The sequence below is a fragment of the Dysidea avara genome, chromosome 3, assembly GCF_963678975.1.
Source record: "Dysidea avara chromosome 3, odDysAvar1.4, whole genome shotgun sequence".
Lineage (NCBI taxonomy): Eukaryota > Metazoa > Porifera > Demospongiae > Dictyoceratida > Dysideidae > Dysidea > Dysidea avara.
Genome location: NC_089274.1, coordinates 128707 through 154129, shown reverse-complemented (window position 1 = coordinate 154129; position 25423 = coordinate 128707). Strand labels below are relative to the sequence as shown.

The 25423-nt window shown below is 39.3% G+C and overlaps 1 protein-coding gene and 1 long non-coding RNA gene across 4 annotated transcripts; one reads left to right on the top strand and one right to left on the bottom strand.

Moving 5' to 3' along the window:
* Positions 1–750: 750 nt before the first annotated feature.
* On the top strand, positions 751–24764 carry LOC136248639 (uncharacterized). 3 transcript variants are annotated; one of them, XM_066040405.1, is made up of 3 exons: positions 751–2538; positions 23774–23845; positions 24346–24764. In XM_066040405.1, the coding sequence occupies exon 1, from the start codon at positions 1078–1080 to the stop codon at positions 2113–2115; it is 1038 nt and encodes a 345-aa protein (XP_065896477.1). In that variant the 5' UTR covers positions 751–1077; the 3' UTR covers positions 2116–2538; positions 23774–23845; positions 24346–24764. The 3 variants fall into 3 exon arrangements, with proteins under 3 accessions (XP_065896477.1, XP_065896478.1, XP_065896476.1); XM_066040406.1 differs by lacking the exons at positions 23774–23845; positions 24346–24764 and adding an exon at positions 3323–3609; XM_066040404.1 differs by lacking the exons at positions 23774–23845; positions 24346–24764 and adding an exon at positions 3278–3609.
* Positions 19677–20405, bottom strand: LOC136248640 (uncharacterized). The gene is made up of 3 exons (XR_010697789.1): positions 20307–20405; positions 20168–20252; positions 19677–20115 (listed from the first exon to the last, which is right to left on the bottom strand). It is a non-coding gene; the product is annotated as an uncharacterized lncRNA (long non-coding RNA).
* Positions 24765–25423: the final 659 nt, after the last annotated feature.

The window sequence follows — 25423 nt, the reverse complement described above, 5'->3', positions numbered from 1 at the left end:
ATCGAGATACTCTAATAGAACAGTCAGCTAGGATCGAGATACCCTAATAAAGCAGTCAGCTACTCTAATATAGCAGTCATCTTTAATAACCGCGATAAATAGTAATATCGTGATATATTTCTGCACGATATATCGTGAAGCGAAACTCCAACACCGCCCAGCCCTATTCAGTCCTTCGTCGCCTTGCCAGTCGGTTGTGCTGTCACTTTGTTTGTCCGTTTCTTCCAGATGTCTTCCTTCCTCATGGCCAAGTTGGAGTTGGCATTCCAGGTGGCTTGGAAGGGGCTATTCATGCTGTCCGTCATGCTCTATCTCAGTTGGGTGATGATGAATCACTAGCTCTTCTGAAGATAGATATGAAAAATGCTTTTAATGAATGCAGCCGCACTGCTTTTCTCAGCCGTGTTTATAAGGATTTTCCTGAAATATCTCGTTGGGTGTACTGGTGTTATAACCAGCCTGCAGAATTACGTTTTGGCCACCGTTGTATTCTTGCTTCCACTGGTGTACAGCAGGGTGATCCACTTGGTCCTCTGTTATTCTCATCAGTTTTGCTTCAGTTTCTTGGTTCCAATCCTCTTAGTGAAAATTGTCTCCTAAGTTTGTGGTATTTAGATGATGGCACTTTTATTGGGTCTAGGTCTTCTCTCCTTGCTTTACTATCATGCTTTACTCAGTCTGGGCCAAGTTTTGGCTTGCATATCAATCTATCCAAATGTGAGTTGTATTGGCCTTCTGGAGATAGCTCTTTCCCTGAATTTCATCATGTAATAAAACTTATTAATCCTGAAAGCAGTGGTTTAGAGCTTTTAGGGTCTCCTGTGTGGGGACCACCTACTTTTTTTGATTCTTTTTTGGCTAGTAAACTTGAAAAAACTGCATCTATTCAGGATAAGCTTGCAGAACTTGGAGATCCTCAAATTGAATTGAATTTGCTTAGGAGCTGTCTCAGTGTTTGTAAGATCACTCACATATTGCGCTGTGTCCCTTCTTCATCATTAGGCTGCTTTCCATCTGTGTTCGGCTCTAACCTACGCAACTGTCTTAGTAGAATTTTGTGCTGTAGCATCTCTGATAATGCTTGGTCTCAAGCTACTTCAGTTGCCATTCCATTTAGGAGGCTTGGGTTTGCGTGAGTCCCAACGCTCTTCACATCCAGCCTTTTTGGGTTCCTGTAACTCAGCCCGGTTTTTGGTGTCCCGTTTAGCACCAAATTTTGATGTGACTTCCTTTTTTCCAGATGAAAATTGTGCTATCTCCTATTTCCAAAGTCTATCCATCTTGCCTTCTAACTTATCTTCCCAAAATGACTTACAGGCTTCCCTTGATGATCAATTATTTGCAAGCATTTTCAACACCTCCACAATCCGTGACCAGGCTCGTTTACGTGCTGTTGCTCACTCCTCTGGTGTCAGCAGTGGCTGGCTGAAGGCCATCCCTCAACCAACATTGGGTTTGGCCTTTTCTCCACATGAGTTTGTTATCGCTGTCCGTTTATGGCTGGGTGTTCCTCTTTTCCCATTGTTACCACTTTGTACATGTTTGTCTGTCATAGATCAGTTTGGTGACCATCTTCTTGGTTGCTCTCATGGCCCACTACGTATCCAATGCCATGATGCTCTTGTTTCTATAGTACATCATGCTCTACTGCAAGATCACCCTGGTGTTCTCCGTGAGCAAAGCATTGCCTCTGATCAATCTCGTCCTGGGGACATTTACCATCCTGATTTTACTCTAGGCCGTCCTGCTTACTTTGACCTCTCTGTCAGGTGCACAACTCAGCCTTCCTTTATTTCCGCTGCTGCATCTAAGGCTGGGGTAGCTGCTGCTGCCGGTGAGGGGGCTAAGGATGACCATTATTTGGAAACTGTTAATAACCATGGTGGTGATTTTTTTCCCCTGGTTTGCGAGTCGTTTGGTGTTTGGACACCCTTTGCTTTATCAACCTTATCCACGATTGCCGACCGTACCACTGTTAAAAGTGGTATTCCCAGACAGTTTGCAAGGAAACAATTGCTTCAGCGCTTGTCAGTTACTCTCTGGCGATATAATGCCAAAATGATCCTGAGGCATTATGGCTTATGCCCAGAAGATGGCATAGACTTGTTGAACTAAGTTATTAATTAAGGTTGTTTTGTAGTTAAGGTAGCTAGTTTTGTAGTTAAAGTACTTAGTTTGGTAGTTAAGCTAGTTAGAATTTTGTATTTAAAGTATAGCCTTATAGAGCTTTCAAATTTAAAAAAAAAAACCTGGGAAGGAATCATGCTCCCAGAATGTCACCCATCACTGTCTGCCTATTGTAGCGGTATGCTTCAAACCCCATGTGTTACTTTCATTGCTATAAGCATAGATAATATATACCTTAGCTACCCGGGATTGGAAACCGGAGTAAATTCAATACAAAATGCGCGAGCCGTCAGCATTGCAATAATCAACACCTTACCTTTGATTGGTATGGATTCATCTGGCACAAGAAGAACGAAGAGAAAGGGCAGATAAGCCTTCTAGGAGCGGAGATGAAAAGGATTTCTTATTATGGTAAGAGTTATACTGTTGTTTTACTGGTGTATGATCGTCTAAATTTCGAGAGCGAATCTCGTAGAACGCGTTTTGTGCAAAAATGATTATTAGATCGCACCCTCGTGGTTCGGGGTTCTGAGAGCACGATAGAAACGTTCTTTTTCCATGTAAATGGTACTGATTGAAAGCTAAGACGTTAGCATATCCATTCATGTAATCCAAAACCTTTAGTTCCGCCGTTCTGTGGTGAAATGACAGTAAGAATTTTTGCAGTACTACAGTTCGGGGTTCACAGGCCTTTTTATAGACGTTTTTAGCTAACTTTCTGACGTATTTCCATACATATACAAATGCCTTTGAAAGCTATTTTTTTCTGTACTGTTGTAGTGAAATATTCGATTCTTTGAAGCACATGCAAGTATTTCAATTTAGCTACAACTACACATTTTACAATGATTACTATTCCCACTCTACAAATGACAGCTAGGAGAGCTCATAGAAGCTTAGGCTTAGCAGTAAAAGCACTTTCAGCCTAAACACAAGGGTTTGCCAGTGTCCATCCCACTGAGAGGTGTGTCAATATGCTGAAGGACGGTGTCTCTGCTGCTGTTGTCTATACCTATGTCTTCCTTCACTGACACTGCACCTGATATTGAGTCTTTAGAAAGGTTGCATGCGTGCAGTGGAGAGTGAAGCGATGTACTGTCATCCCTTAAGGTATTATATAATGTGTATGCATATACTTTGTTTCCTACAGGGTGGATTGGTATGATCCAAAAACTAATTTTCTATATTTTTGAAGTTAACTGAGATGATGGACCATTAAGGAACACTTTTGTGGATGTACATTATAAGCAAAACAGAAATTCTGAAACATTCAGCTAGCATTAGAAGACAATTGCAAACTGTACTGGAGTTGCTCCTGCAGAAACATTCCTTTTGTGTGAATATAGTTACTAGACTTCAATTTTTATTTGCACCAGTATTTATGTCAATGTATTGCTGTAATCACAAAGTAATATAGCATTGTGAACAACTACATATGGATGTTTCGTATTTTCTTACATTATACATGCTATCGTAAAGTCTCTTATGCAAGCTTTTTAGTGCTGTTTTGGTTGATTTCAACCCAGAAGCTTGCAATGAAAATCCGAGTCCATGAATTGATATGCATGGTTAGACTATTTCATGTACGTTCTCTCTCACATTCTAATTTTCTTACATAGATGTCTATAAACATAGCCAGCAGCATAACAAAGAGCATTGCCCTCACAATGTGGTATAACTGGCTTGGAAATTTTAAATCAAAACTGAAACTGGAGCTGTTTTCAACAGCAAAACACCAGCCGTCTAGCAAACAGGCTCTGTGTCACTTCCTTTTGTTTCTATTGCCTCTGTGGACTTAATAAAAGCATCATCCTCAAAAGTGTCTTCTGCCTTGGCACCTGTAATGAAAAGAACCAGAGACAGTATTTCATTGCGGCAGTCATCTATCACCACTGATATCACACAAAACACTTAATGATGGTTTACAAACGAGTTTTAAGCTACCTGTACTGTAGTACTTATCCCTATCATTTATTTAACAACGACAACGGACCGTCACTGTCATTCCCACGCGTTGTTTTCTTCATTTCTAGCGTGAGTTCTTTTCGTTCCATCTTAAATAACACGGAGTTACGTTATACCACTAAGTTAGCTCTTTGCAATGCTGAGTGAATCTGTTGATTGGTGTTAATTGCCTCTTTCCAATCCCGGGTAAGGTATATATTATCTATGCTATTTCTATATTACGAACTCTTGCTATAAGTTTGCCCAGGTTCTTTGACCGGCTCCACCTCATATGCTTTGCTACTTAATTATTCTACTAAATCAAAATTTTTCTTGGGAAAGATTTCATTTTGAGTTCTGTCCCCATGCACAGTCCCTGAAATGATGCATGTTTCAACTCCGGGCTCAGCATATTCTAGATGCTGTATCAGGCTTCACTGCTCCAATAGCCCAAGATTGTTTGCACCAACTTACCGTTCTAGTTAACTTTTTATTATCCAGAGCGGCTCACCAGTATGTGGCTCCTTGGTTGTGTGGTGCCCCTACAACAGCTCTACATAAGAAGAATGGAGGGGTCCGCCCTGTAGCTGTATGTGAAACTATACGGCGTCTGGTAAGCAGGGTTTGTTGCCTTCAGTGTTGTTAGGAAAGATTTGCCAGATTTATTTCTGCCATGGGGTCAAGTTGGAGTTGGAATCAAGGGAGGGCCATTCATTCCTTTTGCTATTATTTGGACTGCCACAAAGACAACCCTGATATGTGCGCAGTTAAAATTGATATGTATAATGCCTTCAGTGAAGTACAACGTGTACATGCCTTTAATGCTACACACTATTCCAATGATTACCATCCATTCATCTCTTCATTTAATCCACTAGTACCTACCAGTTCCCACTTTTTCCCCTTTACCCTGTATTCATCCTTCCCCACTATGTGCGGCGTCTCCCTTCCAACTTGACAGTATAATTATTGTTTTAGCTCACATGTGTATGTTGTAACTAAATTGACTCCGTTTATTGCAAGCAGCACTATATCAGAAATCTCTTTCTATAATTACTAGATGGTACATTTTTATTTTATTATTTATTATACTGGGCAGACAGCACCAGCTGATTGTGCCCAGGGGACAAGGACTGTCCCAAACAATTACAAAAAAAATCAATAATTACAAAGAGCAGTGTTAAGATAAATATCTAATTGTTCCTGAAATAAATCTAGCGAGTTAGAATCAATAACATGTTGAGGGAGATCATTCCATTCTCTTATTGTTCTAGGGAAGAAACTGTTCATGTAGGCATCTGTTCTGATATGTGTAAAATGGTAGGATTGATGATGATGAATTCTTGTATTTGTGGAAATCGCAGTGAAATAATTGGGAATTTTTAGAGCTAAAAGGCCATTAATAGATTTGTACAGCAAGGTAAGACGCATCCTTTTACGATGGTGTTGTAATGTAGGCCAATTGAGACTTTGTAGCATGGTGGTACCACTGCATGTGACTGAAATTGTAGTCATTAAATATCCATCTAAGAGCTCTCCTTTGAATTTTTCTATAGAGGCAATGTGATTGTTATGGTGGGGATCCCACACAGAACTAGCATATTCAAGTGTTGGTCTGATGAGGCTAGTGTAGGCTCTAGATTTAGTTTGCTGGGAGCAATTACACAAGTTCCGTTTAAAAAAATTCAAAGTTCTGGTTGCTTTGGATGTGATGATGTTAATATGTGGAATAAAAGACATTGTTTGGTCAAATACTATACTCAGATATGGATGCTGCTTGACACTTTGTAGTTTTTAGGTGTTGATGAAAATAGTCTGTTAGTATTGGATTCTGTATCCTGTAACACTTCAAGGTAACACATTTTGAAACATTAAATTTCATTTGCCACAATTGTGACCATTTGAACATGGTATTAAGATCACGTTGGAGTTCAGCAATGTCCTCTTCACATGAGATCACATGATACAATAGACAATCATCAGCAAACAGTCTTAAACTTGAAGATAAACCTTTTACAATATCGTTGATATATACAAGAAATGAAAGTGGTTCCATTGAAGACTGTCCCTCGAGGTACTCCTGATTTTACTGATAACCATGTAGAACATGATCCATTTATAACAACTCTTTGTATTCTCTGTGTTAACCAAGATTTGATCCAAGAATATATCTTATTTTGAATGCCATAAGATGACAGTTTGAGTAGTAAACGGCAATGGGGAACTGTATTGAATGCTTTACAAAAGTATAGGAATGGAACTCAAAGTCATGGTAGCTACACAAGCTAAGATAGATCATTTTCAGTCATCGGTATTACAGAGCAAGAATTGTCCACAAAAAGCTTCTTATATGTAGTCATGTGTTAATAACATAATTGGTAGAATTAATACCATAAAAGCAGCATTGAATGATCCACTTACTTCAGACTCTCTTAATAAACATTTTCAAACTGTAGCAGTCACTTCCTCATATCAATCTGCTGAATACCTGCTACTTCATGTGACACTAATCCATTAGATTTTTGAATCTTTGGTCCTGTCTCATCTGAACTCTCTGGATCCTAGGAAGTCCACACGTCCAGATGGCTTGTCTGCTAGGTTCCTGAAAGAGATAGGCTGCTCCATTGCACCTTATACTGTTAACATTCATTGCAGAGTGGAGTTAATACATTCTGCATTCAGACAGGAAATGTTCACATAATTATTATATACTCCAGCTGATAAAAGTGCATGGTGCTTTGGACAATCCTGGAAACTTCAGACCAATCTCTGTTGTGTCTGTTCTTGCTGTTTGTTTTCGTGTACTTGTTCAACCATCTCTATGTTTATAATTTGCCTTAAGTTAATTGTTGCATTTGTGTATATTTGTTTTGTATCCATGTGTTAAGTTTTGTACTTGTTAGCTATAGGGACCCGCCGATTATGCTCATAATTTTACCTATTATGTTATGCTGCACTGCTCAAAAATTCACCTATTATGCTTAAATTAATGCTCAATATTTACCTATTATGCTCGATTATGCTCAATATTCATGCCTTAGTTCATACGCTTTGCTACTAGTTTAACACTGTATAGAAAGAAAAAAAATGAGTGGCTGGAACACAAATAATAAATTCTTGCTGCATGCCTGCATGTAAGAGAAAAGATCGATATACTCTAATAGAACAGTCAGTTTGATGATTGTTCTATTAGAGTTACTGACTGCTCTATTAGAGTATATCGATCTTATTTTGCAATTGTCATTTTTCCAGCAAGAATTTCCACTAATCATACAAATATTTAACCTATTATGCTGGCATTATGCTCAATGCTTTTAGGTACCTATTATGCTCAAAATTATGCCAGCATAATCGGCGGGTCCCTAGTTAGCTAGCTATGTTCATTAGTTTTGTCTGTATTGTATGTTGCTCTGGCAAGGAAGAATGGTAGTTGCCAATTGTCAGAGGGTAATTTATAAATCAATCAATCAAATCAGTCTATAATTTAAGAAACTTTTATTGCTAATGGACAAAGCAATTTCTTGCTGTACAAACTCCAAACATTTATTGAATTTATAAACTGACAATGGCTAACTGTGAAAAAATGCATGTACTCTGGATTTAACAACTGTCTACACAACCAGAGCAACAATAACTTGGTAGAATAAAACCAGTGGAAGTAGAGCTGATCAAAGTGTCTGGGTAAACTTATAGCAATGAAAGTCATAGCTACATGGAATGAAGCATACAACTACAAAAGGGAGACAATGATATTTAATAATAGGTGACATTCGATTCTGCATGGTTCCCACCCAGCATGATTTCTTTAATTTGAAAGCTCTAAGGCTATACTTTTAGACTTTTCACTTTGTTATTACAAATAAATTAACAAGCTACTGGCAGTTAAGAGACAGAATATGAGACTGTTTTATTAGAGTGGCTGACTGCTCTATTAGAGTATCTCGATTTTTTGTAAAAAGTATTGCAATTCCCAAGCTTATAGTTTGTATAATATCTCATTTTATTTTATTTTAACTGCTTTTTAATGCAGGCAAGGCCTGCATTAAAGGTCTGTGGGCAACTGGTGCCCACAGCCAGAAAAAGTATACGTACAACTTACATTTACAATTGAATGTATAAAAATTAAGTTAGCTGGCTAAAGTTATTACACACATTTACATTTGATATATAGTTGAACTATCCTATAATTTTAAAACTTACATGTGTATTTAATAATAAACTTACTTACATAAGTACTTATTTTAAGAGAGAGCAAGAAAAAAATTATTAATTACTGCTGAAGTTTGGTTGGCGAGGAGACTTGGAGCAGGTACTACAAGGGCAAACAAAGTGCAGACTGTGAGGATTGTCAGAGTCAAAATTGTTTGTAAAATGCTGCCAGAAGATCTTGAGTAACTGTGATTTAATGGTGGAAAAAGGTTGATTTAAGTCAAGTACTGGTAGACTGTTGTAGGTTCTTGGTAATCTGTTAAAGTAGAAGTTACTTTGTTTGTTGGATGATGTAAAATTGTGTTGAAGCTTGTTGCTGGTGGAGGATCTGGTAGGATTGTGGAAAAAGTTGACATAGTTACTGATATTGAAATGATTAGATGGATGCTGGATTGATTTTACGAAGAAGAGTATGTCATAAAGATCATGGGTGTACATCAGTGGTAGCATGTTAAGTTTGATAAGACGTGTTTTGTACTCGGTTACATAGTCATTTAGAATAAATTTGGTTGCCCGGCATTGGATTCTTTCTAAAGTAGAGATGTCGCAAATAAGGTAAGGGTGCCATAAAGGAGAACAGTAAAGTAGTTGTGATCGAACTAATGCTAAATACAAAGTTTTCTTGGTTGGAATGTCAACTGAGTGGCTGAAGGTACGTCTCAGTAGTCCAAGGGTTCTATAGGCTTTAGCTGATATATGGTTATAGTGATTTTTCCAAGATAAATCAGTTGATAAAATGACACCGAGGTCATCGTGAGTACTACTAGTTTTGATTATAGTGTCGTCTATGAAATAGGATGTGGGGAATTTTGTATTAAATGATAGATGTATAAACTTGCTGGTGTTAAAAAATTGGTTCCAATCTCTAGACCAGTTTGCCATTGAATCAAGGTCTTGTTGAAGTTGTATGGAGTCTAGATGTTCAAGAATTTGTTTATAGCATTTTGTGTCATCTGCAAAGGAGAGAGCATTAGAGGAACGGACAGATAAAAATAAGTCATTGATGTAGATAAGAAATAAAAGTGGTCCTAGAATACTCCCTTGAGGCACACCTGATAGGACCGGTAAGAAAGTGGAATATGAACCATTAAGGCGAACGCATTGCTGTCTGTTGTTGAGGTAAGATCTAAACCACGACCAAAGGTTGCCAGTGATACCGATTTTCCAGAGTTTTAAAATAATTCATTGTGGGGAACTCTGTCAAATGCTTTTGCAAAGTCTAAGTATATTACATCTGTTTGAATTTTACAGTGTTCATGAATACTGTTTAAAAATATAAGAAGCTGTTGTAAAGTTGAACAGCCTTTCATAAATCCGAATTGACACATAGAGATGGCATTGGAAATGGAGGCTATCCCTAACTAGAGGTGTACCGATAATCGGATCGGCTACAATATCGGCCACCGATATGGTATTTTTTCACCAATATCGGTAGCGGTATAGAACAGCAGGAGGGCCGATATCGCTACCGATATTTATACAGTAGCAAAAGTTTGGATTATGCACTGGTTTTCTTGTGGCTCTAGCTTATTGTTCACTCTGCAACAAGTGTTACGCTACGAGAAGCCATATAATTACACGCGATTCTAGTGTTTGTTGCTGGAAAGCTTATCACAGTCTTTACAAATGAAGCAGTTATAGAGTACCTTTGTAATAAAAGAAGGATCACAGGTTAACCAAGGAAACTTGCTGTACCAGCTTTCTCACAAGCCATTAGAATGCGGAGTAATGCAGAAATATCCGTTTAAGGCTTCATGGGAGTATACATAAAAATGTTTGTAGGTGCCTAATTGTCTGGATTGCACAATAGAAACCCAAGCTGTATACCACCACAGGCAATGAATACATGCACATGTTGTTGTAGGTTAGGTAAATGTACATTTTCGTTTGCTTAAAATATTAATGCAAATATCGGATCGACTATTGGTAATCGGCTTCTTTTGGTTGCATCAATATTGGATATCGGTACATGCCAAAAACCCATATCGGTACACCTCTAGCTATAACTTTGTTGTATATTATTCTTTCAAGTACTTTTGATGCAACACAAAGCAAAGATATAGGTCTGTAGTTGGTGGCACTGTTTTTGTCACCAGATTTAAAGATAGGAGTAATACAGTGAATTTGCCATTCAGAAGGTAGTGACATGTTTGGAAGGAGGGGAGACTAGCTACTTACATGAGTCTTCTTCTGCATCAATAAACCACCTTTAGTGCAAAAATAACAGTTGATTGCAGTATCGTGCACGAGATCTCCCAGCTCCCGGTTTTACCAAGAAATCTCCCGCTCCTGCTCCCCTCCCGGTTTTACCAATACCCAACACGTTTCTGTAAAATGTCAACATGTGAGTGTTTGTTTAGTTGTTGGTACCATATAGTGGAAAATTTTGGCGAATATGCATGGTTCGCCAAAATTTTACTCGCCATTTTTCTAATGCTGTTCATCAGTTAGTGAATATTGTTACAGCAGTGAGTGGTTAGTCTTCCACAAGTATCCCATTGAATACAGTATGGGTTTAGACTAATAGCTCAGGCATCAGCTCGAGCGATTCAGCTCAGTGCCCATGCACATGCCTCATTTCCTTGCTTGCCACAAAATATCGGCTAAGGGACTGGAACCAATTCCAGAGAAGGTTAGAGCTATTGTGGAAGCACCTGCCCCGAGAAATGTGTCACAGTTGAAGTCATTTTTGGGCATGCTGAACTATTATGGCAAGTTCTTACCTAACCTTTCTACATGTCTTGCTCCTTTGTACAGCTTGCTACAGAAGAAGCATCATTGGTCATGGGGAGAAAAGCAACGTAAAGCTTTTGAGAAGGCTAAGGCTTTGTTGACATCTTCAAGTGTCTTGACACACTATGACTCATCCAAACCACTGGTTTTGTCTTGGGATGCATCCCCTTATGGAATTGGTGCAGTTTTGTCTCACCAAGTTGGAGATAATGAACTGCCAGTTGCTTTTGCTTCACGTTCTCTGGCATCTGCGGAGAAAAATTATGCACAAATAGACAAGGAAGCACTTGCTATTGTTTTTGGAGTCAGACATTTTCACCAGTACTTGTTTGGAAGACATTTTACAATTAAATCAGATCACAAACCCCTACAGCACCTCTTAGGAGAGAGAAAAGGTATTCCGGTGATGGCATCAGGAAGAATACAACGATGGGCCTTAACACTGAGTGCGTATAACTACACAGTGCAGTATGTGCCTGGTAAGGATAATGCAAATGCTGATGGTTTCAGCCGATTGCCACTATCAGTGCAACCAAAAGAAGTACCAATGCCTCAAGAGTTAGTGTACTTGTTAGAAGGCTTGGAGATTTCTCCAGTAACAGTGGACCAAATTAGATCATGGACTGATCGAGATCCTTTGTTGTCCAAAGTACGCAGATTTGTACAACATGGCTGGCCACGAGCAGTTGATTCAGTACTTAAACCATATCAATCAAGACAGTTGGAGCTCAGCATTCAAAACAATTGCTTACTCTGGGGGAATCGAGTCGTGGTGCCTAGGCAGGGAAGAGAGAAGTTGCTGGCTTTGCTTCATGAAGGTCATCCAGGAATTTCTAAAATGAAAGGTTTGGCTCGTAGTTATGTGTGGTGGCCTAACATTGATTCAGACTTGGAAGCACAAGTAAAACAGTGTAACCAGTGTCAAGTCAATCAGCCTTCTCCCCCAGCTGTACCAATGCATCCATGGGAATGGCCAGAAAACCCATGGGAGAGAATTCATTTAGACTATGCTGGACCCTTTCTGGGAAAAATGTTTTTAGTTGTTGTTGATGCCCATTCTAAATAGATGGAAATAGAGGTTGTCAGTTCTGGTACTACTCAAGCAACGGTTGAACATTTAAGAACAATGTTTGCCAGATTTGGGTTACCTAAGGTGATTGTCGGTGACAGACAATGGCTCTTGTTTCACTAGCAGTGAATTTACTGAATTTCTAAGGAAAAATCACATCCGCCATTTTAAGACCGCACCTTATCACCCTTCTTCTAATGGTTTAGCTGAGAGAGTTGTTCAGACCTTCAAAATTGGAATGAAGAAGCAGTTGACTGGTACAATACAGACTAAACTCTTATGCTTTCTTTTTCATTACAGACTTTCAACTCACGCAACAACAGGAGTTGCTCCAGCAGAGTTAATCTTGAAACAGAGACCTTGCTCACACCTGGACCTGATTGTACCTAGCTTAAAAGACAGAGTTTCACAACAGCAACATAGACAGAAGTCACAACATGACAGAACCACCCAACAACGTACTTTTCAACAAAATGACTCGGTGATGGTTCGTGGTTTTAATAAGGGACCAAAAGGCAATTGGTTACCAGGAACTGTTGTTAGTACCAGTGGTGAGCACTCTTACAATATCAAATTATCAGATGGTAAAATTGTCCGAAGACATGCAGATCACATTCGCAATAGACGAGGTGACTGTATCCTGATCAAGACAATGATACTGATGACATTCCTGTTCCAGTTTCTCAGCAGCCACCTACTAGTGGAAGTGCACCAACTGAACTTCGCCGCTCACAAAGGTATCGTAGACCTCCAGAGCGTTTTCAGAATTAAGAAGGGAGGAATGTAGTAATCAGAATCCTTAGCTAAGTTGTACTGTGTACTTTGATTTGTTTTTGTACTTAGCTAAGTAATTAACACATGTATTAGCAGCTTTTCTTATGGTTATGTTAATTGTATGTAATAGAGTAAACACACTATTTATGGACTTGTATTGCACCTTGTACTTGATAAACATGCTATGTAAGGTTTCTTTTTATAGTATAAATATAGTGTCTTGTACCATGTATTTATTGTTGTGTAGTCTAAGATAAAAGTATTATCCTTAAGCGTGCAATTATTACCGGGCAGATACGACAGTGCTACTGGTACTACAAGATCTGCTGGCTCCAAGCTCTACCCCTTAGGGTTAGTGTGGGCTGTCTACACCAACCCTAACCCTAACCCTTTTTTGGAACTCCCTCCCTGAAGAAATTGTAGACTTTAAAATAAGAAATTCACTTGTTTATTTAGTTTTAATCTTTACATGTACATTATACTCAATTCTGAGTTTTGTACATTATAAATAAATACATAAATAACCCTATTATGAATTCATATTTGTATTGCCTAGCTATACCCAGACTGTGGAATTCCCTATCAATAATATGACTTGTCTCAATCTTTAGAAGTAATCAAAGTAAAGCTGAAGAAATTTCTATGGAATCATTTTCTAACCAATTTTGACAATACTCCCTGTAGATTTCTTTACCTGTGCCTTTGTTCTCGATGCTCCAAGACTCCTGCACCAAGCAATTATAGTTATTTGTAAGTTATTTTAGATAATTGTAATTAGATAGCTATAGGTAGTTAACTACATATATAGGCTACCATGCAGAGCTGGTATCTGGTAGACCCTCAGAATTGTATATGTCCCTTGCAAGACAAAGTTTTCTGTATGTGTAGCTGTACCACAATTCTGTAAAGCAATATATTATTATTACGATTACTCTAGGCCCGGGACAAACACAACCAAGTACAATCACCAACGGGACAACCTACTAATGGGGCATGTACAAACAGTGCATGGTCAACACAGTGTGTGCAGGTAGAAAAGATGCACAGTAATACAATTCTAGAGGAATTGACTGGCACATAAACATAAGGGGTGTATTAGTATGCAATTACAATCAGTGGTTATCTGACCATGGAGATGTGAGATTGCACTTTGAATTTTGAGAATTATGGTATTGAATCTGACGCCTACAAGCAGTAAAGCTTAAACATCCAACGAATACTTATTACATTAATTTTATGCAATTATACACAATTTGTGTTACATGATAACCTTATGTGTAAATGAGGGTGGATTAGAGTGCTGGATTAAGACATGGCTGGAGTTGCCAAGAGCAGACCACAGTAAGATTGGGATAAAAGCAGAGTATTTGAACTGTCTATCACCTACAACTGATATCTGAGTTCAGACTGTAGCTACATATAATAATAGCAGTTAATAGCAAGCACAACCATGCACACAGCAATTATCAGCCTAAGGGCTATGTTGTTATTGTTATTAGCGCTTTACAGTGACCAGCACTGAAGGTCTGACAACAACATGTGCTGCAGCCTTAGGATTACCTAGCCTAATTTGAAGGACTTTAGACTTAGTGACTTATAGCTGAAAAGGTGTAACGGAAAAGGGGCCAAAGTAAGGAAAATAATCCCTCCAACCCCAGGATTCGAACTGCAGGTCACCCAATGTCTAGTCGGGGCCACACTCAGTCTCCTCCAGGAGGGATGGATTGTTGTTTGTTCTCTCCATCAGTGTTCAGTACGTGGGATGCAATTTGGCAGTGAATTTTATGTAGTTTTCTCAGGGCCTATCACCAGTGATCAGTCTGGGCACTCCTGGCACTAAAAGGCTTCAAGTGGAGAGCTATGCATCACACAAACTTACCAGCTGGAAACTGCACCTTCTTCGTACAATGGCCTGCCGGTGAGGCTTTCTCCCATCCCATACACGAGTGAAGGTAGCCTAGTTACGCGAGACTAAAGAAACAAGACTATCAAAGTGTTTTTCCACTTCAAGAGCAGAGGTTTCATTTGAACAAACAAGAATTTAGAGATGCACTGTGTCTGAGGTATGGCTGGCAACTAGCAAATATTCCAAGTCACTGTGTTTGTGGAACTTCATTTAGTGTTGATCATGCCATGATTTGTCGACATGGTGGCTTGACTTTCATCCGCCATAATGAACTTCGAGACTTAACAGCAGAATGGTTACAAGAAGTGTGTCATGATGTTACTGTTGAACCTCCTTTACTGCCACTTAATGGGGAACTAATTACACCATCTTCAGCTAACTGCAGTAATACCGCAAGAGCTGACATCCATGCAAGGGGCTTCTGGGGCAGACGACAAGGTGCATTGTTTGACGTCAGGGTTTTCCATCCCAACGCACCAAGTTATCGTCAGACCCGGGTTGCTTCCCTTTTTCGTCGACATGAGCTCGAGAAGAAGCGAGAATATGGGGATCGTATACGCAGTGTTGACTGTGAATCTTTCACCCCGCTAGTTTTTTCAATTTTTGGTGGTTTGGGCAAGGAGGCTACTATTTTCTACAACCGTTTGGCAGATCTTTTATCACAGAAGCACCATACGTCTTACAACCAGACACTCTCCTGGATGCGCTGTGCTTTATCATTTTCCCTATTACATTCCGCTATACTGGCCATTCGTGGGAGCAGAAAGCTGCAGTCAACCGAGCTCCCCGCTGTCTCCACTGAGCTGCGCTTAGTGGAGAGCCGTATTCTTACTGATTAGAACAATTGCTTTTATGTGTTGTTAAAACGTGTTCATTAATAATGAAAACAAAAAAATCAAAGTGTTTTAACCAACACAAATTAACCTCCAGCGATTAGTAGAAACTTCCAATCATGTTGTTTATTAAGTAGGCGTAGCAACCACTCTCTTCCAATCAAATAGTCGCTGTCGCCCACTTTCAAACACAAAATGAACAGTAGTGAATTCACTTGTCTAGTGGGCGTCACGTGCCAACTGTTTTGATAAGTGTTAAATAGAATAGTCATACGTTTCTATCACCTCCACGAAACCATCCGTCCATTACACGATTGTCTCTTCATACAACATATATTCTATTCCCGGTGAGTGCAAAGCCTTAGGCCTTGTAGTTTTCTCAAACATTATTTATTAATTATTTATTCCGAGGGGTCACCAACTGACTCGAAATCTCGTACACCTTCAATGAAATCCTGCCTGCAATATGAAACCTTATGTTCTTATCGTGATTCTGATTATATACTCGTTCTGGTACCGTAGCTTACACTCAACTGCTCCTGCACAAAAGTAAGAATGAAATCCGATGTTCCGCTCCGCTTCGGATTTGTATTAAGCGTGTTGTGGAAACCGCACAAAACCAGGAGCTGTGGGAAAGAAGCCATGCAAAACCAAGATATAATTGCAAACTGCTCAAAAGTAAGAATGGAATCCGGCTATGTTCTGCTCCGCTTCGGATTTGTATTAAGCATGTTGTGGAAGCTGCACAAAACCAGGAGCTGTGGGAAAGAAGCCATACAAAACCAGGATATAATTCAAAACTAAGAATGGAATCCAATGTTCCACTCCGCTTCAGATTTGTATTAAACGTGTTGTGGAAGCCGCACAAAACCAGGAGCTGTGGGAAAGAAGCCATACAAAACTGAATATAATTGCAAACTGCTCAAAAATAAGAATGGAATCCGATGTTCCGCTCGCCTTCGGATTTGTATTAAGCTAGTTGTGGAAGCCAAACAAAACCAGGAGATGTGGGAAAGAAGCCATACAAAACCAGGAGATGATCGTTGCTGAGTAAGAATGGAATCCGATGCTCCGTTCTGCTTCGGATTTGTGTTAAGCGAGTTGTGGAAGCAGGAGCTGTAGGAAAGAAGCCGCACAAAACCAGGAGAGAATCCATGCTAATTGCTCAAACGTTGAAATCCGATGTTCCACTCCTACTTCGGGTTTGTAGTAAGCGAGTTGTGGAAGCCAAACAAAACCAGGAGCTGTGGGAAGGAAGCCATATAAAACCAGGAGATAATCCATGCTGAGTAAGAATGGAATCCGATGTTCCGTTCCGCTTTGGATTTACTTAGCAAACTACAAAAACTTAGTAACACAAACTTAGTAAAACTTCATAAACTTAGCAATACACAAACTACAAAAGCAACTTAAACATACAGGTGCTCCTGGTTTTGTGGGGTTTCACACCAGATAGGGCTTCGACAGTTGCTCCTGGTTTGAGGGATTAATCACGGGATTTCCTCTGAATGATTGGCCTTGTTTCCCGAGGGCTTCAGCTGCAAGTCACTCCTGGTTTTGTATGGTTTCCTTTAATAGTTATGTCTTCGCTTTGCTCCTGGTTTTATATGGCTTTGCAATTCTTCTCAATTTTGTGAGGCTTTGCTCCTGCATGGCTTTCTCCCACTATTTTTTGGTGTTTCAGAACTTGTCACTCTACGCCAACCTTTAATTGTGACTGAATTTGACAAAACAAGGCTTCGACGCACAAAGCTTTGTTAGGAGATATGGCGGTTTTAAGGAATCATTGTGTAATAACTTCCCAGTGCCTACAGCTGTGCAAACAAAATTTTCACCAATTGTTCATCTGTTCACTAGCTATCACTGAGTGGGTGTATACATTTCTGATGCCCAAAATTTGCCCTGTTTTGAGCAGCTTTTTTCGAGCGGGTAATAATATCACAGGTGGTAGTAATAGGGTGTGAGGGTGGGGGTGGACGGTGGTCTTAATATACGGGTATAAAATGAAGTAAGAAGACGATTGGAATCCAGAGGCCAAGTTTGGGCTCTCCATGGCCCTCCATGGCCCTCAAATTACTCCAAATTGACTGAGAACACTATTGGCGAGCTCTCTGTGAAGTCCCAGCTCACTACACATAATTATCACAAAGCCATGGCCATTTAATGGTGCCAATCTCACACTAGTGGCTTTGACAGGGTCGGAAGAAAGCTGCTACAGAGGCCAGACTTGCCAGTGCTGAAGGAAGAACAGTGTGAAATATGATAGTGTATTAGACCAGCAATCCATTTCTGGTAAAATCGTAAGTTTGATTGGAAGCCTTGTTATATGAAATCCGGTCACAATTTAAAAGCAGATTTTGCAGCTCTCATTCGATTTTGTGAAATCCTTTGAAATCTGTGAAATCTTGAGAAATTTGTTCAAGATTTTGAAATCCGTACCCCTTTTTCTTGAGTTAGTGACCCCTCGATTTATTCATTTCTTAGTACTTGGTTGTATAATAACCAAAATCCAAGCAAGTCATCCTCAGAAGAGAGGGCGTACTGCCGAAGATATGCACTCACCATGCACTGCATCAATTTTGTGTTGTGCCTCACACTCTTTAGAGGTTTTTGCACACTATTTTTATTATAATAATAATTATAACTAGGACCGCGTCACATACAACCAAGTACATACACCAACGTTGCAACCTACCCATTGGGCAAGTATAAACAGTGCCATAGGCAGCACTCAGAGCAGTGTGTGTGTACCGGTGGAAATGATACATATACATACGTACACAGGCAAGGGGGTTTAACTGGCATCAGAAAACCACAATACTAAAACACAACCCACACAAAAACCAAGTTAAGTTAGCTATATTGAAAGTAACTATATATTGTAGGTGTGACGTGTCTCTGAAGATGACTCAGCAGTGAAGTGAGGCTATGCAGAACAAGGGACACGGTGAAGGCACAATTAGCAATTGATCCCAATCAAGCCAATATGGCACAACAGACTCTGTTGTAACTAAAGGCCACTGGTGATGTGCCAGTATATCAGCGGTGTGGCATTGGCACAGTGATCACAGTCTATAATATTATGCATACAGCCATGCACAACATACAGGAGATAGTTACACATTGTTGTATATGCAGCACTGCATCGGCTTCTTGTTTAGCTATTACAGACTCACAGTAGAGTAGTAGTAGTTTAACCAAGTAGAAAATAATTCCAGCCGCTAGCAAGCCAGAAGAAGGATGAAGATGTATAATACAACTACTAGTACAAGTATTACATTACTCATTACCTTGTTGTTCCAGCTGGTTGTTTACGAGCGCATCAGCTGGTATCCCAACTAGTCATCAGCTGCATGACCAGTGGCGTAGCTACACCTGGGCATACCCGGGCATCACTTCACTTTTCCCAGGCATCAGAAGTACCAGTAACATGTCACTATACACGTGGTCACCTCATGCAGCCGTACACAAGAGTGGACACATACAAATATTCATATAATATTCATATATGCCATCATCGATTAAACTTTGGAATACTTTGCCAGGAGATGTTATCAATCAAAACTCAGTGGAAAATTTTCAAGTCAACTTGCACACACACACATGCACACACTTGTAATTAACTGACAACAAATAATATTAATATACATTCACACACAATCATAATTGTGATTCAGATATGTACGATTATACTCCACTTATGGAGGTATGTACATTAAATCTATATTAAAATAGTTGGGTCACGCAGCCACTCAAAATATTGCATTTAGCAAATAAATCCTCCCCATCACCGTTACCATTAACTCTACGCCATTTTCCAACAGCTTCTGCCTCGGGTTCTGCCTGCCATCGACACTTGCACCCTCTCTAAAAAGGGGTGCCCCGCGATATGAAACAAATTAGCGCTGTGCGTTTAGTTAAAATCATAAAATGGTGCCATGTGTTCTCCACGTGATGTGTGAGTGTTCACAGTTGGCTGTTAGTTGGATATTGTCTGATTATTGTTTGATGGTGCGAGGTCTGTAATAATGCTCTAAACAGAGTCCTCTAATAGTGCCCGAATTTATTTAGATGCAACGTGACACAAGGGGAACAGTGTAGAGCGAGGTGTGGAGTCAGTGTTGTACGATTTAGGAGTGGAGTGTGATATGTGATGTGAGCTATTATTAAAACACAATTGTATTAGTTGCAGTGGTGGGAGATCACCAGGATTTTTGCCAGTTTTTCTGCCATTTTTTGTAGACCTGAGTTCACTGAAGCAGAGCCATTCATTGGATGAATTGTCATGTTTAGTGAGTCACATCTTCAATGGAGGACTGGAGGAGGACTTATCACACAAGATCGCTTAAGTGTGTTGTGGCGCTGCACGTGATTACTACTACTACTACATATACATCCCACAGTTGATTAGGTGGCAATCATGCAGTAGCGATTAGCTAGATAGGCTGTATAAATGCTTATGTTAATGCACCATACAGATGGAGTTAGCAGCCATACAGAATAGCTAGCCATGCTTTGCACTAAAAACAATTTTTAATGAGTGTACATATGAACATCCTACAGGTTGCTCACTTAGTTGCTTGCAAGGTTAGTGGTTTGCCCGGGCGTCACAATTGGTCTAGATACGCCCCTGTGCATGACGCCTGGAGTGCATATCCTGCATACAAAATAAAGTTACAAACATTTAAACATACTTGTAATGTTTGTTTACGTGTAAGGTGGCCTCTGGCTCTGCTGTAGCACATCCGCGGACGTTTACTAATCTTCTCCTTCGAGCAATCTGTAATTAAACAAGGGCGTGGTGCTGGGCGTTATATAGAATTACACGTACGGCAAAATCATCAGTACGAACAAGCGTACTTATTATACGGTTGTGCCTTCATTCACAGGCGAATCTATCCCCGCTTACTTCATGTCTCTAGGCATCGTAGTTTTCTCAAACATTATTTATTATTTCATTCATTAATGACGTAATTTTAACCGCATTTCGTATTATTCTTAGTACTTGGTTGTATAATAATAACCCATCCAAAAACAGCTTTTAGCTGTAAAAAAGTGCGCGTCCAAGTAAAGCAGAGTTAACTGCGACAAAAAGTAATAATATCATAATGTGGCCATGTGTGAGGTGTGAAAGTTGTAAAATTAATATTAGCTAATCAGATAATACAATATTATTGTTAAAGTGTTAATGAGAACTATGTGATGCTGCTAGTTTTTAAGTGTGTGAGCATCTTCATAAATGCCACATAAATTTGATTCTCAATAAAGCAATGTGTATAGATTCTCTGATAGCAATAAATAGTTTGAGTTTGGCCGCCTTTCCTGTGTACGGCAATGCTATATGAACAAAGGAAAGGCGGCCAAACTCAAACTATTTATTGCTATCAGAGAATCTATACACATTGCTTTATTGAGAATCAAATTTATGTGGCATTTATGAAGATGCTCACACACTTAAAAACTAGCAGCATCACATAGTTCTCATTAACACTTTAACAATAATATTGTATTATCTGATTAGCTAATATTAATTTTACAACTTGCACACCTCACACATGGCCGCATTATGATATCATTACTTTTTGTCGCAATTAACTCTGCTTTACTTGGATGCGCACGTTTTTACAGCTACAAGCTGTTTTTGGATGGGATTTCAATACTTTTTGTTAGAGTAAGCATATACTGTTGAAAACAATAGGTGAGTTTCCATGGTTTTGACAGAAACTCCAGATTACAGTGATAGAATATTAAAATACAACTGTAATTTTAGTGGCATGCAACTGCAGTCAACTAACACTAGTAAACCCTTAGTAACACTTTGCCTTTCATCTTGTACTGCATCAAGATACTCTAATAGAGCAGTCACAAAACAGCTGTAACACAGCAATCAATATTACAGCATACTTACAACTTCTGCCTAACACTGGATTGTATAGTTTAAATCACTAGCTACTTACAGACTTTACAATATAAAAATACAGCACTTGTAGAAACGTGACTGTTCTGTTGGAGTCATTGACTGCTCTATTAGAGTATCTCGATCTACTTCACGCATTGACTAATTCAAGCGGAGAAACCACGCCTTTGCAATAGGAACTCTTGTGAAATGAAATAAGAATAGTAGAGAAATGGCAAGTATGTACAGAGACAATAGAGGGGCACGTAATTATGTCCTGTTGTAAATAAACGCTGTTGAAATTTATATTACTACTAAATAAGCGCACCAGAATAGGCTGTGATCTTTGAGAAACTGTTGTCTCATTGCTTGCCTTTTCGTGTTGAAGGAATTTAGTGCTACTGAGACACAATTGGTGAGTCTACCTATACATGTATTTGTGTTGTAAAACTTAATTGTAAAAAGGCGATTAGCACATACCGGCATGATAAAACATGTGTTTGTATTTAGAGTCTCTCACAATTATTAGAGATAGAGTAGTAATACCTGACGTCACAGTCGTTACATAATCACTTCCCCGGGGCAGAAAATGTACGTATATCATTGGGGCACGAGTTTACTTTTCCTGAGGTTTGTTGAGACTGTCTTTCTAAATGAAACCACGTTGTCAGGAACAAAGAAGAGAGTAGTATAACAAATATTTAAGTAGTGCAGGTTAGTTTGATCCGTGCTGGGCGAGTTATGGCTGATAATTGTGTGGGAAGCCGTTTTATCCTTTTAACCTGGGTAAAACCAACCTGACAACAAGATTCGGCAGAGTTTGTCTCTGTGCCCACTGTGAGCATTTATTATTGATTCACATTACTATCAAAGCTACTAGCTACCTTTTAAACCAACCTGATGCCCAAGTGATGTTTTTCATCATGTTTCTCATCTATGTCCTGAGTAAGTTTCATGCCGAATGGAGCACCAGAAGCCAATTGCAGCCTCTTGAAGGTGCTCCGCCATTGAATCTGCCCTGCGGAAGTTGCGGTTACACATTTTAACGTAATTTTGTGATGTAAAAGTTATCACCCTATTGGACCAGGGTAAAAATTTTACTGCTATATTTAGAGGTTGTAGCATTTGTATTATTGTATATCTTAGTATCTTAATAAATAATCCTCCATGATCACTAATCACTAATAGTACAGTGAAAACTGGTCATTATTCAGGTACAGACAAAATTTTCCGACCTAGCTTATTAAGGAGGTGGCTGCATTTTGTGGCCTTAAAATGGTAAGAAGCCTTAAGCATGCTGTTCTAACTGGTTATAGAGATGGATTTAGTGTGAACAGTGTATGAGACAGTGAGTACTGGCAGCAAGGGGGCAGCCAATCTGTTAGAGCACCAAAGGCACTGCTTCAGACATAGGCAGTTGGCTGTCAGCCCAACGTGTAAAAATTTTCACTTTTGGTCCTTATAAGTGAAAGTGATGAAGTCATTATCCATAGGATATTATATTATATTTTTCAGAGTATCCCTTCAGTTCTACTATATATTAGCCAAGCATAAGATGAACGTAACACAGCATTCCAGTGGTTTAGTGGTGACCACAACACTGCCTGAGTTAAACTGGTGAGATTTGAGACTACCAGAAGCCCTGGAATGCCTTGAACACATGAAATACCAACTATCTAATGCCTGGCTTTCATCCACAGTGGACCTGTCTTGGTGGCCACCTGTACAGAAGAGGAACAGCTGCCACACAGTCTTGCGAGCGAAACAGTTTCCATACCCTTAATTATAAATTTTTAAAATTTTGAGCAAAATTGTGCGTGCAAGCGAGTGCGATGTTGTGCTTTGGCAGTGCCGTGTATATGGTAGCCATATCAGATACTGCCTAGCAGTGACACATCATGAGTATTTAAGTCATAATACGTTACTTTATCATCCATCTAAATACTATCCCTGAATGTGTCATTTTGTGTACAGAGCAATCTGCCACAAGAAGTGACCTGAGTAAGGTTTCAGCGTATTATTGTTAACCATTAATATTGTTCACCATTGTTAACCATATTATGTATAGTGAAACCTCACTTAGTGTCCACCTCTTCAATAAGACCACCTCATTATATTGGCCACCTATGGAAGGTTCAAAATATAGATAAACAGTAGTTTATGACCTCATTAATAAGGCCACCTTGTTATTGAGGCCAAATTTTTTTGGTCCCAGAGCTGGCCCTATAAATGAGGTTTCACTGTATATATGTGCATTTTTATTTTTTGTAACTTTTCTTCAGGTTTACTGATGGGCACTATGAAGCATTGTTGACTGGTCTGTACATAATGTGGTGACTTGAAATGCTAAAATGGTACGTAGCATGTCTTGTATGCACATGTTGTAATGTGTTGTAATGTGTCCACACATCTTAGAAATAATTATAACTGTATTCTCTATAAATACTCAGTTCCATTGTGCCACTGGGTCATAAGTGGGTTGAGTATGGATCATCCAGGACATTTGGGTCACATTTTGTCCTGGCCAAGTGGATCTCATCCACTGACAGAATATACAAGATCAGATCACTGCATAAATTACGGTGGAACTTGTTTATTACCACCTTCACTCAATAAGCAGGTAGCAGTGTATAAATTCTCAATTTGGAATTGGCTTTTCAAGAGAGGTTGTATTTCTATACTGGTGGCCCATTAAGACAGGTTGTACTGATGCGACATACTAGAGATGCAACAATATCCTCCACTTAGTGTCATTTGATAGTGATACAATGGAGACTATGTATTGTTGTAAACTATACTATTATATTGCAACTCTAGCACTTATTTATAACAGGACTGTTTGTTAACTGTTTAGACATACTGGAGCCACACCCACTCATCTGGATTCTACAAATGGAGTCATACCAACTTGTGACTGCACTTATTACTCGTTACTCCCACTGTGTTTGGATGAATATACATGCCGTCGTGTGAGACTTGCTACCATGGCGGGCCACTGGAGAAGAGTTTCATAGCAGTTATATCACAGTCATTGTTGTACAATTCTTACATTATTGTTGTGAAAACTATTTGGTATTCATGTGTCCTCTGTATGTTGTAATTTCATGTGTAATTTTGTGTGGGGGTGCTATAAATGCATGGTGACAATTGTAAATTTTTCAGGTGGTTTTGCATACTTCCTTCAGCTACATGTGCTAATTACTTACAGCTTGTGTCAACAACTGGTAACCGCAGTTGTGCTTTGTGCCATTCTTTAAGCCGCGCCCTTAGAGAGCAAATTACGTGGGGGTCACTAATTTCAAAATCGAATGATGGTATGCAGCACCATAGATTATAGACTATTATTATTATTATTATTATTATTATTACTGTGTAAACCTCACAGAGAGTATATCACACAGATAATGGTACAAATGAGTTCTATAATTACAGAGTGGTGGATGTTGAAACACAACATCAAGCTTGATTTCGTTAATATTGTTCATCACATGGTTTTACAGGTACATGTTGTTTGGAGTTGGCTGACTTCACTTGTTGCTTTGGAAAGTAGCTGCTTCCCTCAGAATTATCTTACCATGCTTGATTCTATAACGTTTTCCTTCCTTGTTAAGATTAGCTAGTTCTGACTATAATCTATGGCAGCACACTTCTCTTTGTGGCTACATGCACTGATTAATTAACTACACACAGCGCCAGTTCATCAATAACCAGTGACCGCAGTTGTGCTCTACGTCATTCTTTAAATTCCGAGTTAAATTCTTACAGAGAGCAGATTACGTGGGGGCGACTAAATTCAAATTTCAAACTAGCCATTCTCGAAGACATGTTTCAATCTCAACGAAATTTTTAGAACAGTTTAAAGACACATTGCCCTACATGCCAAGCGAGTATTGCGGAAAACAACAATATGGGGCCTCTAGGTCGACTGAAGA

Bases quoted from the DNA above. Each gene is read 5' to 3' on its own strand.
- LOC136248639 (XM_066040405.1), top strand. From the start codon at position 1,078: ATGCTTGGTCTCAAGCTACTTCAGTTGCCATTCCATTTAGGAGGCTTG.